At 31.7% G+C, this 14,360-nt stretch overlaps 1 protein-coding gene across 1 annotated transcript; it reads left to right on the forward strand.

Moving 5' to 3' along the window:
- Positions 1-11,633: 11,633 nt before the first annotated feature.
- Positions 11,634-13,562, forward strand: LOC139497809 (uncharacterized). The gene has a single exon (XM_071286043.1). The coding sequence runs from the start codon at positions 11,634-11,636 to the stop codon at positions 13,470-13,472; it is 1,839 nt and encodes a 612-aa protein (XP_071142144.1). The 3' UTR covers positions 13,473-13,562.
- The last annotated feature ends 798 nt before the right edge of the window (positions 13,563-14,360 follow it).

Raw genomic sequence — 14,360 nt, forward strand, 5'->3', positions numbered from 1 at the left:
TCAGATAAAATCATTTTTGTAAAAGTTAACAGACGACGATGGATGACGGACGACGACGAGTGACAGTGACAATTAATGGGCAAAGCCCGATTGGCCCTTTGGGGTAGGTGAGCTATAATAAAGGTGGAAGTCCATACCACTGTATGACACCTGTTTATAGCTCCGTTATATTGCAAAAAATGTGTAAAAAACCACAACAGATGTAAAGGTTAATTTGCCAAAATTGTGTTAACATAATTATATCATATACATACAACACAACTGTAGGAAATATTCAAACAAACATACAAATAAATCTAACAACAAGAATGTGTCCAAAGTACACGGATGCCCCACTCGCACTATCCTTTTCCATGTTCCATGGACTGTGAAATTAGGTAATAATCTAATTTGGCATTAACATTAGAAAGATTATACTATAGGGAACATATGTACTAAGTTTCAAATTGATTGGACTTCAATTTCATCAAAAACTACCTTGACCAAAAACTTTAACCTGAACGGACGCACAGACTAACGGACGGACGACCGCACGAACGGAGTCACAGACCAGAAAACATAATGCCCCTCTACTATCGTAGGTGGGGCATAAAAACGACATCAAAATAGTGTTTGTGGTTCATAGTAAACACAGAAAAAAAAAACTTCACTTTTGCGATCAAGAATAAATTAAGTAAAATGTAAAGATAAACTAAACAAAAGAATATCAGCAAAACAATATTGCACTAAGATATGTTGGAATGCCAAAAAAACAAACATCTGATAGCTGGATGCATAAATACCGAGTCCGTTAAAGAGCCAAAACGACAAAAAAAAACATACTAGCAAGATAACAAATAAATCGAAAACTGTAATGGTAATTAAAATTTACACAAATTCAGTACCTAGAATCTATAACTGAAGACCATCGGTAGTGGACACTGCATATTTATCTATTAGGTCTTTGTACTTTCCGATGAACTTTTTGAGAAAAAGAATGAGACGTTCTTTGACAAAAACCTGCTAATCATTATTTTGATCGGACTTAGAATACGTTTTACAAAGTCTAAGACAGAGCTGCAAACTTTTGCATATCTAATCTTAAAAGAAATATATATTCAATACGATGGTGAAGTTGGTATATTGCTTCTAAGTCGTCAAAACTGAACCGAAATAAATATACATAGTTTAGTTTAAAATATGTTCTCGGCATTGGTACAAAAGTCGATAAAAGAAACTTGTAAAAGTCTGTGGTCATTTGAATTATGTATTGCACGTTATAAAAAAGATGTTTACACAGAAAGTCTACGTTTTACTAATCTGTGTGTTTAAATTTGTTTGTATTTTTAAAACAAATCTATAAAAAAAAGTGTTAATCATAAATGTTTCTAGTGGCGCTCGGTGTTTAGGGATAATTGGAACCACAAATCCCAAAACTTTGTGCCAAATTGGAACATCTATACCATGGAGTTTCTTCAACAGAATTTCGAATGATTTTGAAGAGTAATGAATAGTGAATTCAATTAAAAATATTTCGTATCAATAAAATTTCATGCCAGGAACAGGAGAAGTGGCTCCTGGGCTGGTAATATTGTAGGATACAAAACGTCCAATAGGAGTGGCAAAGACTAATAAGTTGTTTAAACTCGTCAAAGACAGCAGAAAAAATTCTGCTCAAATAGGTTTCTTCGCAACAAAAGTCATTTTAATTGGATTCGACAAGAGATTAGAGATTAATGTGACTTTTAAAAATGGGTTCCGAATCACACTAAAGCAGAATCGTTGAACATTTGAATTATTCTGACAAATTAAACAAAAACATATTCTTATAATACTTTAATACAGTCTGTTTCTTGTTAATAAAAAAAAACATATTTTGATATCACATTTGCCTATTGTTACGTGAGAAAGGACATATTTTAAGAATCAGATGAATAAAACCTATCTAGTGTGTGACACATTAAAAACGCTGAAGAAGGTTTATTTTGCTTTAGCTATAACAATATCATTGTGAAAATTTCCACACTCATTGTCAAATGTGCCATTGGCTCATCTAAGTGTTACTGGTGAAATATTTCCTATAATACATACGGTTATAATATTACTTTTAAGAACAACAAAATTAAATGAGCTTTCTCCTTTATTTTATTATATAATTTTGTTATTGACACTTGTGGAAAAAACTAGAGTACTTATTCAATTCTGTAAGATGGTATATTTAATTATGACGTCTTTTATTTGTCTTTATTTGTCCGAGAAGTTGTTTCTGTCAGATTTGAAATTAAAGAAAAAATATTAAGTTTCTACATATAATACCAAATATATATATGTTCCGGACCATATGAGTATTTGGACCATACGCGTATGGTCATGACCATATGCGTATACTCATATGGTCCGACCATACGCGTATGGTCCGACCGTACGCGTATGGTCGGACCATATGAGTATAATACTCGTTTGGTTATTAACGGGCCGGACCATATAAGTATTTGGACCATATTTGAGTATGTTTTTCAAATTACATAATAAACGTTTCAATGATTCAAAAACTTTATCTAGGAAAAAACAATAATGGTTACATGACAATGTATTAGTTTTATTATTCAAAGATTATGTAAAAATTAAATATTGATGCCATAGTTAGTTTTCATCGCTAATTACATTCTTGCATATAGGTTTGGAATGACATTTACTTCCACACGGTATCATAGCTTATTTGTACTTGCAAATTTTGGTTGTGCACGATCCTTTTCATTTTCACCTTTTGTTTGCAAGTGAAAAGCTAGCCTTTTTGCAAATGCATACAGTGATGCCGAGTTTTGGGCCAATCCGATATGTCTACGGTGTTTTTAAGAAGCTCTAGATTTCAAATATCGTAACATGACTGCAATACACCATATCCACAAGACAACTTAAAAATAAACTATATTCTTCTCCAGTGACTTCTTGTGTAACAGTTCATTAAGAAATTTTTGGAATTTACTTTTTAAGTCGACATATTGCCTTTTACTCGTAATAACAAACCGGTAATTACCATCGGTAATGACCATCGGTATAAAATGTTTTTATTATAGTTTTGACAAGTAAGTTAAATGAGCTATGTGAAACTTCTAAATTTTATTTAGCTTGTCTTTTATTTTAATATAACAATAAAATCACCTATATGATAGCGTCCTTTTAATGAACGATCATACCATATGAAGACTTTAGAAGTAACAGAGTTTTAATTACCCCGACCATACGCGTATGGTCCAAATACTCATATGGTACGGAACATATATACACTCAATTATTAAACAAAACTGAAACTTACATATTATACTCATCGAAATTTCATAACAGTTTCCTTAAAAAATGAATACTTTTCATATTTCTTTGAAAAATTTATATCATCTAACAATAGAAATAGTCTTATCTAAACCATAAGCTTACTGTGTATAATAACATTTTCTATTGTTAAACTATGAGCTTACTGTGTATAATAACATTTTCTATTGTTAAACTATGAGCTAACTTTATATAACAACATTTCTTTCTGTTCATCACTAGCTAGCTGTGTATTATCAATTTCTTTCTGCTCATGATCAGCTTACTGTGTATATTAACATTTCGCTTTGCCCATCATTGTCTTACTGTGTATAACATTTCTTTCTGCTCATCATTGTCTTACTGTGTATAACATTTCTTTCTGCTCATCATTGTCTTACTGTGTATAACATTTCTTTCTGCTCATCATTGTCTTACTGTGTATAACATTTCATTTTCTTTCTGCTCATCATTGTCTTACTGTGTATAACATTTCTTTCTGCTCATCATTGTCTTACTGTGTATAACATTTCTTTCTGCTCATCATTGTCTTACTGTGTATAACATTTCTTTCTGCTCATCATTGTCTTACTGTGTATAACATTGCTTTCTGTTCATCATTGTCTTACTGTGTATAACATTTCTTTCTGCTCATCATTAGCTTACTTTGTACAATTACATTTCTTTCTACTCGCTAGTAACTTACTTCGTATAATAACATTGCTCTCTGCTTGTCAATAGCTTACTGTGTATACTAACATTTCATTTGGCTCATCATAAGCTTACTTTGTACAATTACATTTCTTTCTGCTCGTCATTAGCTAACTTTGTATTATAAAATTTCTTAATGCTTACCATTAGCTTACTTTATATAATTACATATCTTTATACTCAATATAAGCCTTCTATGATAATTTTTTTTCTACTTTTCGAATACGTCCGTATTTGTGATTTGTATTCGTTTGTGTATGAATGAATTAATAATATCCCAGTTCAGGTGGCCACGATAGTATTTACTTTCAGGGAACTAATGCTGCTCTTTTGTGTTCACTAACTAGGTTCATGTATTGAAACACTGTTATTGTATAAAGTATACAGCATGCACTCAACATATCTTCAAAGCTGAGGGAGAAACAAGGTTTAGAAAAAAGGAAATATTTCAAACATAGGTGAAAGGAATTTTGTTAAATTGTATATTTAATGCATGATAAAAGACCTCAAAGCACTATTAGCCTGAGGTTTATACAGACAGCAGAAAAAGTAAACAGTCATCATCATTAAAATGGTTTACTTTTGCCAATAGTGACTTGGATGGAGAGTTGTCACATTGGCACTCATACCACATCTTTTTATATCTATATATCATACAAACACATATTTTTTTTCTGAATATTGTAATGAAAGTACTTCAGAGAACTGTGTATGTAGGTTCTGGGTCAATGTTAAAAAAATTGATTAAAGCTCCACATTAAATACCAAGATTCATGCTTTCACTGTCGAATAACATGTATAAACTATTTGTACTAAAGTTCTGTCCCTTGGAAATGATAATTATATGGAATATTTCATTATAAACTCTCACACTCTTAAGTGTATAATTCGTGTATCGAACTTACACGAAAGGTTTATATTAGCAATGTATCGGAAAAGTTCGAGAATGATTCCGGATTAACTATTACAAAAAGAAAATGCCGCTTTAAAATGGTTGATTATATGGAAATTGCATTATAAGGGCTTTCTAATTCTATAAGAGAATTAGAAAATTTTTTAAAGAACACAAAACAGTTTTAGTTTCTGCCCTTTCTATATTTATAAATCATTATTATCATCAATTAACTTACACTTCGTAAATATCTTATAAGTATAAATCCCTAAAGTAGATACCTTATGTATCTGTACTATAAAATACTTGAAACTTTTAAGGAATAAGATAATGACCAGAGAGGTTGGGGGAAAAAATCTGATGGAGAGTTTTTGCCATTTAAATTAATGAAAAGTACTTCTATATATGTGAATCTGATTGGAATAATCCTGTTTGAACGAAGCCAATTGGAAGTAATATACCTCTGTTTGAACGAAGCAACATTGTTTATAATTCTTGTTAATAGTCATCAAAGGTACCAGGATTATAATTTAGTGCGCCAGACGCGCGTATCGTCTACATAAGATTCATCAGTGACGCTCATATCAAAATATGTATAAAGCCAAAAAAGTACAAAGTTGAAGAGCATTGAGGATTCAAAATTCCAAAAAGTTGTGCCAAATACAGCTAAGGTAATCTATGCCTGGGATAATATAATCCTTAGTTTTTCGATAAATTCAAAGTTTTGAAAACAGGAAATTTATAAAAATGACCACATTATTGATATTAATGTCAACACAGAAATGTTTACAACTGGGCTGGCGATATCCTCGGGGACGAAACGTACACCAGCAGTGGCATCGACCCAGTGGTATAAATAGTTATCAAAGGTACCAAGATTATAATTTAGTACGTCAGACGCGCGTTTCGTCTACATAAGATTCATCAGTGACGCTCATATCAAAATATTTATAAAGCCAAACAAGTACAAAGTTGAAGAGCATTGAGGATTCAAAATTCCAAAAAGTTGTGCCAAATACAGCTAAGGTAATCTATGCCTGGGATAATATAATCCTTAGTTTTTCGATAAATTCAAAGTTTTGAAAACAGGAAATTTATAAAAATGACCACATTATTGATATTAATGTCAACACAGAAATGTTTACAACTGGGCTGGCGATATCCTCGGGGACGAAACGTACACCAGCAGTGGCATCGACCCAGTGGTATAAATAGTTATCAAAGGTACCAAGATTATAATTTAGTACGTCAGACGCGCGTTTCGTCTACATAAGATTCATCAGTGACGCTCATATCAAAATATTTATAAAGCCAAACAAGTACAAAGTTGAAGAGCATTGAGGATCCAAAATTCCAAAAAGTTGTGCCAAATACGGCTAAGGTAATATATGCTTGGGATAAGAAAATCCTTAGTTTTTCGTTAAATTCAAATTTTGGTCAACAGAAAATTTATGACCACGTTATTGATATTCATGTCAACACCGAAATGTTGACTACTGGGCAGTGGCATCGACCCAGTGGTGTAAATTACTTTCAAACCTTCCGTCACTTTCTATTTAAAAATTTCTCCCAATAGTGACATTGCACTATGGCTACTTTCCTAGCCAGCAGAGACAAGTGTACGGCTAAGCCATGGAAATATAGATAAACAGTCATGTCTAAATGTATAACATTAGAAATGAGCATTTCTGAAAGCATAACGTTTTTGCCATGTACTATGAAACATGCGTGAGGCTAAAATTTGAAGTAAATTTTATCAGACACAACGTTCTGGTTCTCTGTTCGCTAACTCAATTATCGCTATCCGTAATCGGTATTTGTATGGTATGTTAGCCTTTAAAAAAGTTAACATAACTTTTTGGTAGATCAATTGTAGAAAAGCTTTATTAGAAAAACAAATCACAAAGCAACTTAACTTTAACATAATCTATTACTAAGGTAGCAAAATATAATGATATGTTCTACCCCAATTAGACAGCTTTGAACTGATGAAATTACTTTTATACAGCTCTTAAATTTATAAATGAAGAACCAAGACAAAAAAGAAAGATACATTTTTCATATGCTTATAATTTCATTATATATAATTATAACATAATCGGTTATTATAAAATTAATTGCCAAATTGTCCACATTTGAATGAAATTAACTTTTTTGTATCCTTCGTGAAGCTCATTAACTTCATTTTAATTCACGCATTCTCAAGGGTATCCTTCAGGATTGACTATATTTCTAAATCAATTAATTTTTGATCATACATAAAGAAAACTACACACCTTGTGCATCACAAATCAGATATGGCGGGAGAAGTTATATCACAGTTGACCTTGATCTAAGTCATTTGCTACTGATAAGGTCAAAACTCCGCTCACCTGGATGTACATCAACTATCAATAATCTCAGAAGTCAAGTAACACATTGCAATAACTTTTCCATTTATTTCCATTTATTTCTTTTTTTTTCGCCTGGCAGCTCATATATTATATATAAATGTATTTATTTGGAATTTATTTTCTTTTTCTATGCAATTTTCCATCTCTATTTTCCATAACTATTTGAATAGCTGGTCATAAAGCTGTAAGTTGATTCTATATATATTGATCGAAATAATAAAAAAACAACAACAACAACATCAAACAACACGTGTCTATTCAATTCCTAAATGAATGTTTTTGTTTTGTTTTGTTTATTTTTACAGTTAAATTGCTTTAATTTGAGAAACCATATCAAACGTATGTTGACCAAAATGAATCAGATTGAGGAAGTAATAAAAAATATACATTTTATAAACGACGAAAGTGAAGGAGCGGGAAAGTCTTGAAATAGACAATTTGAATAGATATAAACTTAGTAAAACGAAGAGCGGAAATAAACGCTTTACGACAATAAAATTTACAAAAGGGAAGAATTTTATATAACATTTAAAATAATTTTTTTCTATACAATATACTTCCCTTTATTGAATACCTTCTAGAAAAAGGAAGTCGACAATCAGATCAAACAATCGGTTGGTTTGTCATATTTTCAGAAAGGAAGAAGAGAAAATAATGATAAGAAATAAAATATCATTAAATTTATACATTCTTTTTATTTTAAATGATTTGCTCAATTCATAGAATAAGAAATTTGGTGCCATTTTAAGTAAACTTTCTACAAATGGGTAAATAAACCCAACAAAGATACCAGGACTAAAATTTGTATAAACGTCAGACGCGCGTTTCGTCTTCAAAAGAAATTATCTTTAGAAGTTTGAAATGAATCCTTTTGTTAGTGATTAACCTAATACTACACGAAAATTATAACGTGCATTCCTTGGCTTATGAGACCTTGTTTCAAGGAAAGGCATAATTAGATTTAATAATCATTCTTTCATTTCAAACTTCTGAATAAAAGCTTAGAAATAAACATCTTTAAATTTCGCAAAAACAATATGCTGAGATAAAAGCTTACAAGTGTATAAACACAAAATAATCCATATGAAAGTTGGCCCAACAGAAGCTCGAAAGACACAAAACCGGTTGAAATCAGTACAAAAGAACTAAAAACAAATTTTCATATAAACAAATACTAAAAAGAAACAAACGAGAATTACATCAAACAATATGAATAAAACTTTGAACACTAAAAATTATAGCAAAATTGTAAAAATATGATATTTTGATTGCATGTGAGTGGGGTTTTTTTTATTTATAAGAAGCAAAAACTGTAGTGGCCAAAGACAATAGCAATCAAAACCAAGGAGCAAACAGAAACTCACAAATCCAAAAGATATGTACATCAACAGATATAAATAATAAATAAGAAACAACACGACCTCCCACAAGAACTGGGAGTGAAATCAGGTGCTCCGGAAGGGTAAACATTTCCTGCTCCGTATACGGCACCCGTCGTGTTATTTCTTTGTTCAGTTTGGTAATGATTGAAGGTTAGGAGGAAGAATATCAGATATGATTTCTCACACACTTTTGTCATAATGGCCAATCAACTCATGATGCGAAATCAGATCCATTGATAAAATTAAAAATGATAATTTCCTTAACGTCTGAAGAAATAAGTTATTGGTATATGTCTTAATAAAATCACCTTTATGCGTTAAATAAAGCCTTTGAAACCGTGACTTATATAGCTGATATGCCGTTAGAGTGGGGTGCTCATTTTCGCCATATCTTTCCATGTTTTCTACAGTTTATGTTCAGGTCTATATGTTTTTGAAGTATACTGATATTTCTATATGAAGATAACTTCTAATGCAAAACATTCCTAAGCTTGAAAACATGTTTGTTTGAAAATAATCATCTGTAAAGTTTGATTAAAGGTGTTTGAAATTTCCCGAAGTTTTGTCAATGGGAGACACATATTCGCCGTTTTTACACATCTATTTAAAACCAAATAACTGCAGCTTTATATAATATTTATCAAATAAATTTCATTATAGATGAACAGCAGACATTCCAAAGGTGTAAATAACAGAAATTTAGGCCAATCAGTCAAAAAATGCTAAGCAAAAAGTCTATGAAAATCCTGTTTTTCATTCAGGAAATTGACCGAAAATCGTTGTTCGTTTTTCGATCTTTTGCAGTAAGTGCCGTAATTTTGTTTAACTTTAAAAAATAATCATATTTGTTATAAAATTATAATTTATTGGCATATTTCTTCCATTTCAGCCATCCTTTGTTGTGTTTACACCTCAAAATCATAAAACGGCGAATATGGGCCCCCCACTCTATACATTAAAGATGTGTGTGTTGTCAAGCCTTTGCAATCGTGACTTATATTGATGATATGTCTTTATACATACAAGAAGTTTGTGTGTGTTTTTGATGTGTTTTGTTATTTGATTTTGCCATGTGATTACGGACTTTCCGATTAGATTTTCCTCTAAGTTCAGTATTTTTGTGATTTTACTTTTTTTGTGTGCAACCTTTAAAACATGACATATACAAATGACATGCCGTCATAAATATAGGGGCTTGTGTGTCAAGCATTTGCAACCGTGACTGATATCGATTCCATGCCGTTCCACATATTTTTGTAATGATATATATACAAAAATTAATGAAACGAATTGAATGTTTAAGGACGATTTTTTCCCGTGTGTTACTCATTTAAGTAGATATGGAAGAAAGTACTTAATCCATTGTCAAAGTTTCAAGTTTCTCAAGTGGTTTTGTGTTCACTATTCTTATTAAAATAGGCACAAACAGTGATGAATGTGATGACAGTTGACGCTCATAGTAGTACAAGTGTGTAAACAAGTTAAAAGATCCAAGTCTTAAATTTGTTATATATTACATAACTAAATTGGACACTAGATCACAGTTGACACTAATACTATAATATTTAATCATATAAACCAAAAAAGAGGTAAGTTCTTTTTCGATTCTATGTTTCTCAAATTACGAATAGGTTTCGGGAGGGACTATGCCTGATATTCAGATGATAAAGACATAATCTTTCAATCAGTTTAATTGAGGTCTGAAGCTAGCATGTCAGTTAACTGCTAGTAGTCGGTTGTTGTTTATGTATTATTGTTATTGTTATTTATTTTCTTTTGTAACATCTTCTGACATCGGATTCGGACTTCTCTTGAACTGAGTTTTAATGTGCGTATTGTTATGTGTTTACTTTTCTACATTGGCTAGAGGTATAGGGGAAGGTTGAGATCTCCTAAACATGTTTAACCCCGCCGCAATTTTGCGCCTGTCCCAAGTCGGGAGCCTCTGGCCTTTGTTAGACTTGCATGATTTTTTTATTCTAGTTTCTTGTGTATAATTCGGAGTTTAGTATGACGTTCATTATTCTGTACTAGTATACATATGTTTCAAGGAGTCAGCTGAAGGACGCTTACGGGTGCGGGAGTTTCTCGCTGCATTGAAGACCCATTGGTGGCCTTTGGCTGTTGCTCTATGGTCGGGTTGTTGTCGCTTTGACACATTCCCCATTTCCTTTCTCAATTTTATTTGTATTTTGGTTTTTCAAATCATCGTTTACAAAGTACCGTATTGGTCATTTTCAAAACGACAGGTGAAAAAATAACAATTTCACGGCCAAAGAGCAAATTTAGCGAAAAGATAATCCACATAATAGCAGAAATTTTGGCAACATGAGTGTTACTTATACCGATGGGGAACTATCAAAAACTCTTTAAAGTTTTGATCCTTAAACTGTTGGTCTCTAGAGAACGCCTAATGATTATTTAAGTTAAACAAAGAGACCAAACACTCAGCGATCTTAGTATTTATGTTGCCTCAGATTCTAATCCCTCAATGAAAAGCTTGAACAAACTTTGGATAACACAAAATGCGTCTTTTATCTGTGGACTTCTTTTTATTTTAGCGTCAATGATGAGTTTTTTGTAGACGAAACCGTTTCGCGCGTCTAGCGTTCATTATCTTAAGCCTGGTATATATAATGAGTTTATATATAGAGCTATATTTTCAAGTATTCAATAAAAAAATCAAGTTTCTATGAAAAGAAACTAAATAAAAAATGGACCACTTGCAATATGTGCCAGGCTTTATATTTTCAAAGAGGGGTGGTGCATCTGCATATTAATGTTAAAAGAAAATATTGAAAACACAAAATCTATAATATTCATCTTCCAAATTTACATTCGAAATTCCATACAAAAACTGTTTACCAATAAATCATAACGTGGTACGTTAATTTGTCAAGTACCAAATCAAACTAAATTAATAGTTGAATTATTTATTTCTTTTAAAATTTTAGATTTTCTGGAATAATGAATCATACAGACGAAGAAATTTCACTTGAATTTTACCATTATTTATGTAACATTGTTGGTTCAGATGATGTTGTGAAAAAAAGACGAGGTTTATTTACGATAATGGACTATGTTCACAGTGGTAATGGTATAAACACTTTTATAAGCAGTGGAAGTAAAGCAGAAGGTTTAGATCTAAAAGGCAGTGATTTCGACATTATGTTTGTGATGGATCATATGCAGGTCTATGAGGATAACAATAATGTGATAAATGGTCAAATACATAGGCCTATTTTAATGGAAACAAATGACACAAAACCTGGGTTTACGAAATTAAAGGTGGATCCCTTTTTAAAAAAAATACCTTTGTGGAGGACCACGCTTGATACTTTAGGCGAAGAAACTTTTATCTCAAGCAAACGTTTTAGGGAACTCTATTTGGTATATGATTTGATTATACATGGTCCTTGCATATCTAATCAAGTCGAAACATTTGATTTGGCATTATGTCTCCGATGTAAAGAATGGATAACATCAGCTCAACCGTGGATTAACAGACCAAGATCTACGTGGCCAGATAACAAACTTGTTACGTCAATAATCCAATATGGTGTTTTATTTGTTCCTATTGGATCTAAATTTTCACCTAACGAAAACCTAGAATGGCGAATTTCATTTTCCATGGCAGAAAAACAATTGATTTATTCTTTTTCTCACACTCAATTATTGTGTTATGCGTTATTGAAAGTTATTCTTAAAGACATAATCAAACAAAAACATGGTGATCTAATTTGTTCATATTTCCTTAAAACAATAATGTTTTGGTTAGGTGAAGAGTCATGTCCTTCAGACTGGAAACCCAAATCATTTTTGTCTTGTTTTCTAAACTGTTTTAGACGATTGATTTACTGTGTTAAATACAAAACATGCCTTCATTATTTCATACCAGATAACAACTTATTTGAGGATCGATTCACTGATGACCAACAAGTAACATTACTGAATTCGTTGCAGCTTATATATATGTCACCATGGACTGCCATTTTTAATACGTCGATATTTCAACAGCATAGGTTGGATTCTAGAAATTCATACGGGTTCGAACTGGCAGTTTCCGCATTGCCATGTCTATGTCTCAGTTTATGTTTTTTGAAAAGTATTTTTCTAGGATACATATGGGATAAACTAAACCGCGCTTTAACATGCTGTATTAATTTTCCAGACCAGGAATTATGTAAATATATTATGTCTATGGTGTCAAACCCCTACACACAAGCACATCATCCTAGGAACTTAACTATAAGTAACAAATCTTTCTATAGACAAAACCATATCATGTTTGGTTCCGTCAAGCTTGGGTTATCTTCCGATGTATTGAACTCTTGGATATTGTTTGCATCATCATTGTATCAATGTAAACGTTTCAAAGAATGCATTTATATAATAAATTACTGCTTATCTAAGTGTACTCCACATAAAATAACGAGCTATATTTCAGACGATCGTTACAGTTTAGAAGAACAGACAGTTTTCAACAGAATGTGTCAGAGAGTTGGTTTGATAGCGACGTGTAAAAATATTATCATTCGAGAGGTTGTTTTCTACTATCCCTTTACTTTACTTCCAAAAGAACTGACAAGGCTACCTAGATTGTTACACTTTATTTATGTTCCGTCTGTTGTTTACTGCCATGTAATATTATTTTTGTGTTTTCATCATCTTCGAGATGACAGGGGGAAATTAACGGCTCGTCGAGATCTTCAACTCACAATTAAAGAAAGATACTTCATGAGACATAATGAGATAACATTAAAAATAGTGTATCAATGCCTGGATATAGTAAAAGCATTGGTATAATTGAAATTCACCGAAGCGTTGAACAATTTACCAATTTTGAATTAAGAAGATTACTTTAATAGACATGAAAGATACTAATTCTGAATTAAAAGTATGATACAACAATATCTTTTGAATTGGTCTTTTTCGTTTTTCATTTTATTTATATTTTACTTTCAAAATATGACTACATAGTTTGTAGTATGGTGTCGGTAGACAAGACAAAAATATTGAGACGGAACATGTTATTTAATGACAAGCCGTTGAACAAAACTAACGTTTGAAATATTATCCCTGGCCGCCGATTTATACTCTTTCTTTAATCTATACAATGTTTACTAATATGAGTAACACGATTTGTGACACATGTGGAAAAAGATCTGTTTACCCTTCTGGAGCACCTTAGATCACCACTAGTGTTTGGTGGGTTTCGTGTTGCTTAGTCTTTAGTTTTTTATGTTGTGTTTGGTATACTGTTAGTTGTCTTTGGATTGGTTTTCTTTTCTTGCCACGAGATTGTCAGTTGTTTTCGGCTTATGAGTTTAAATATACTTTTGATATCTTTTCTGATATATTTACTTCAATATAACAATAGTAGTCTTTTCCAATTTCATTCATCATTTCTTAATTATACAATTACCCTTCATATTTCAACTGAATTATACATTAAAACATTAACATTAAAATTAAAATTACTCATCAAGATGAAAGTTATCAAAGCTACAAGGGTTATAATTTAGTACTCTAGACGAGCGTTTCGTCTAAATAAGTCTCGTCAGTGACGCTCATATCAAATTAGTTATAAAACAAAACAAACGAAATTAAGAAAAAGCATGAACTCCAAAGTGTAAAGACCGATTCTGTCTATAGGATATGCGTCTCCTAGTTTATATGTTGAAACCAATTTTG

The sequence above is a fragment of the Mytilus edulis genome, chromosome 12, assembly GCF_963676685.1.
Source record: "Mytilus edulis chromosome 12, xbMytEdul2.2, whole genome shotgun sequence".
In the NCBI taxonomy this organism is placed as follows: Eukaryota; Metazoa; Mollusca; class Bivalvia; order Mytilida; family Mytilidae; genus Mytilus; species Mytilus edulis.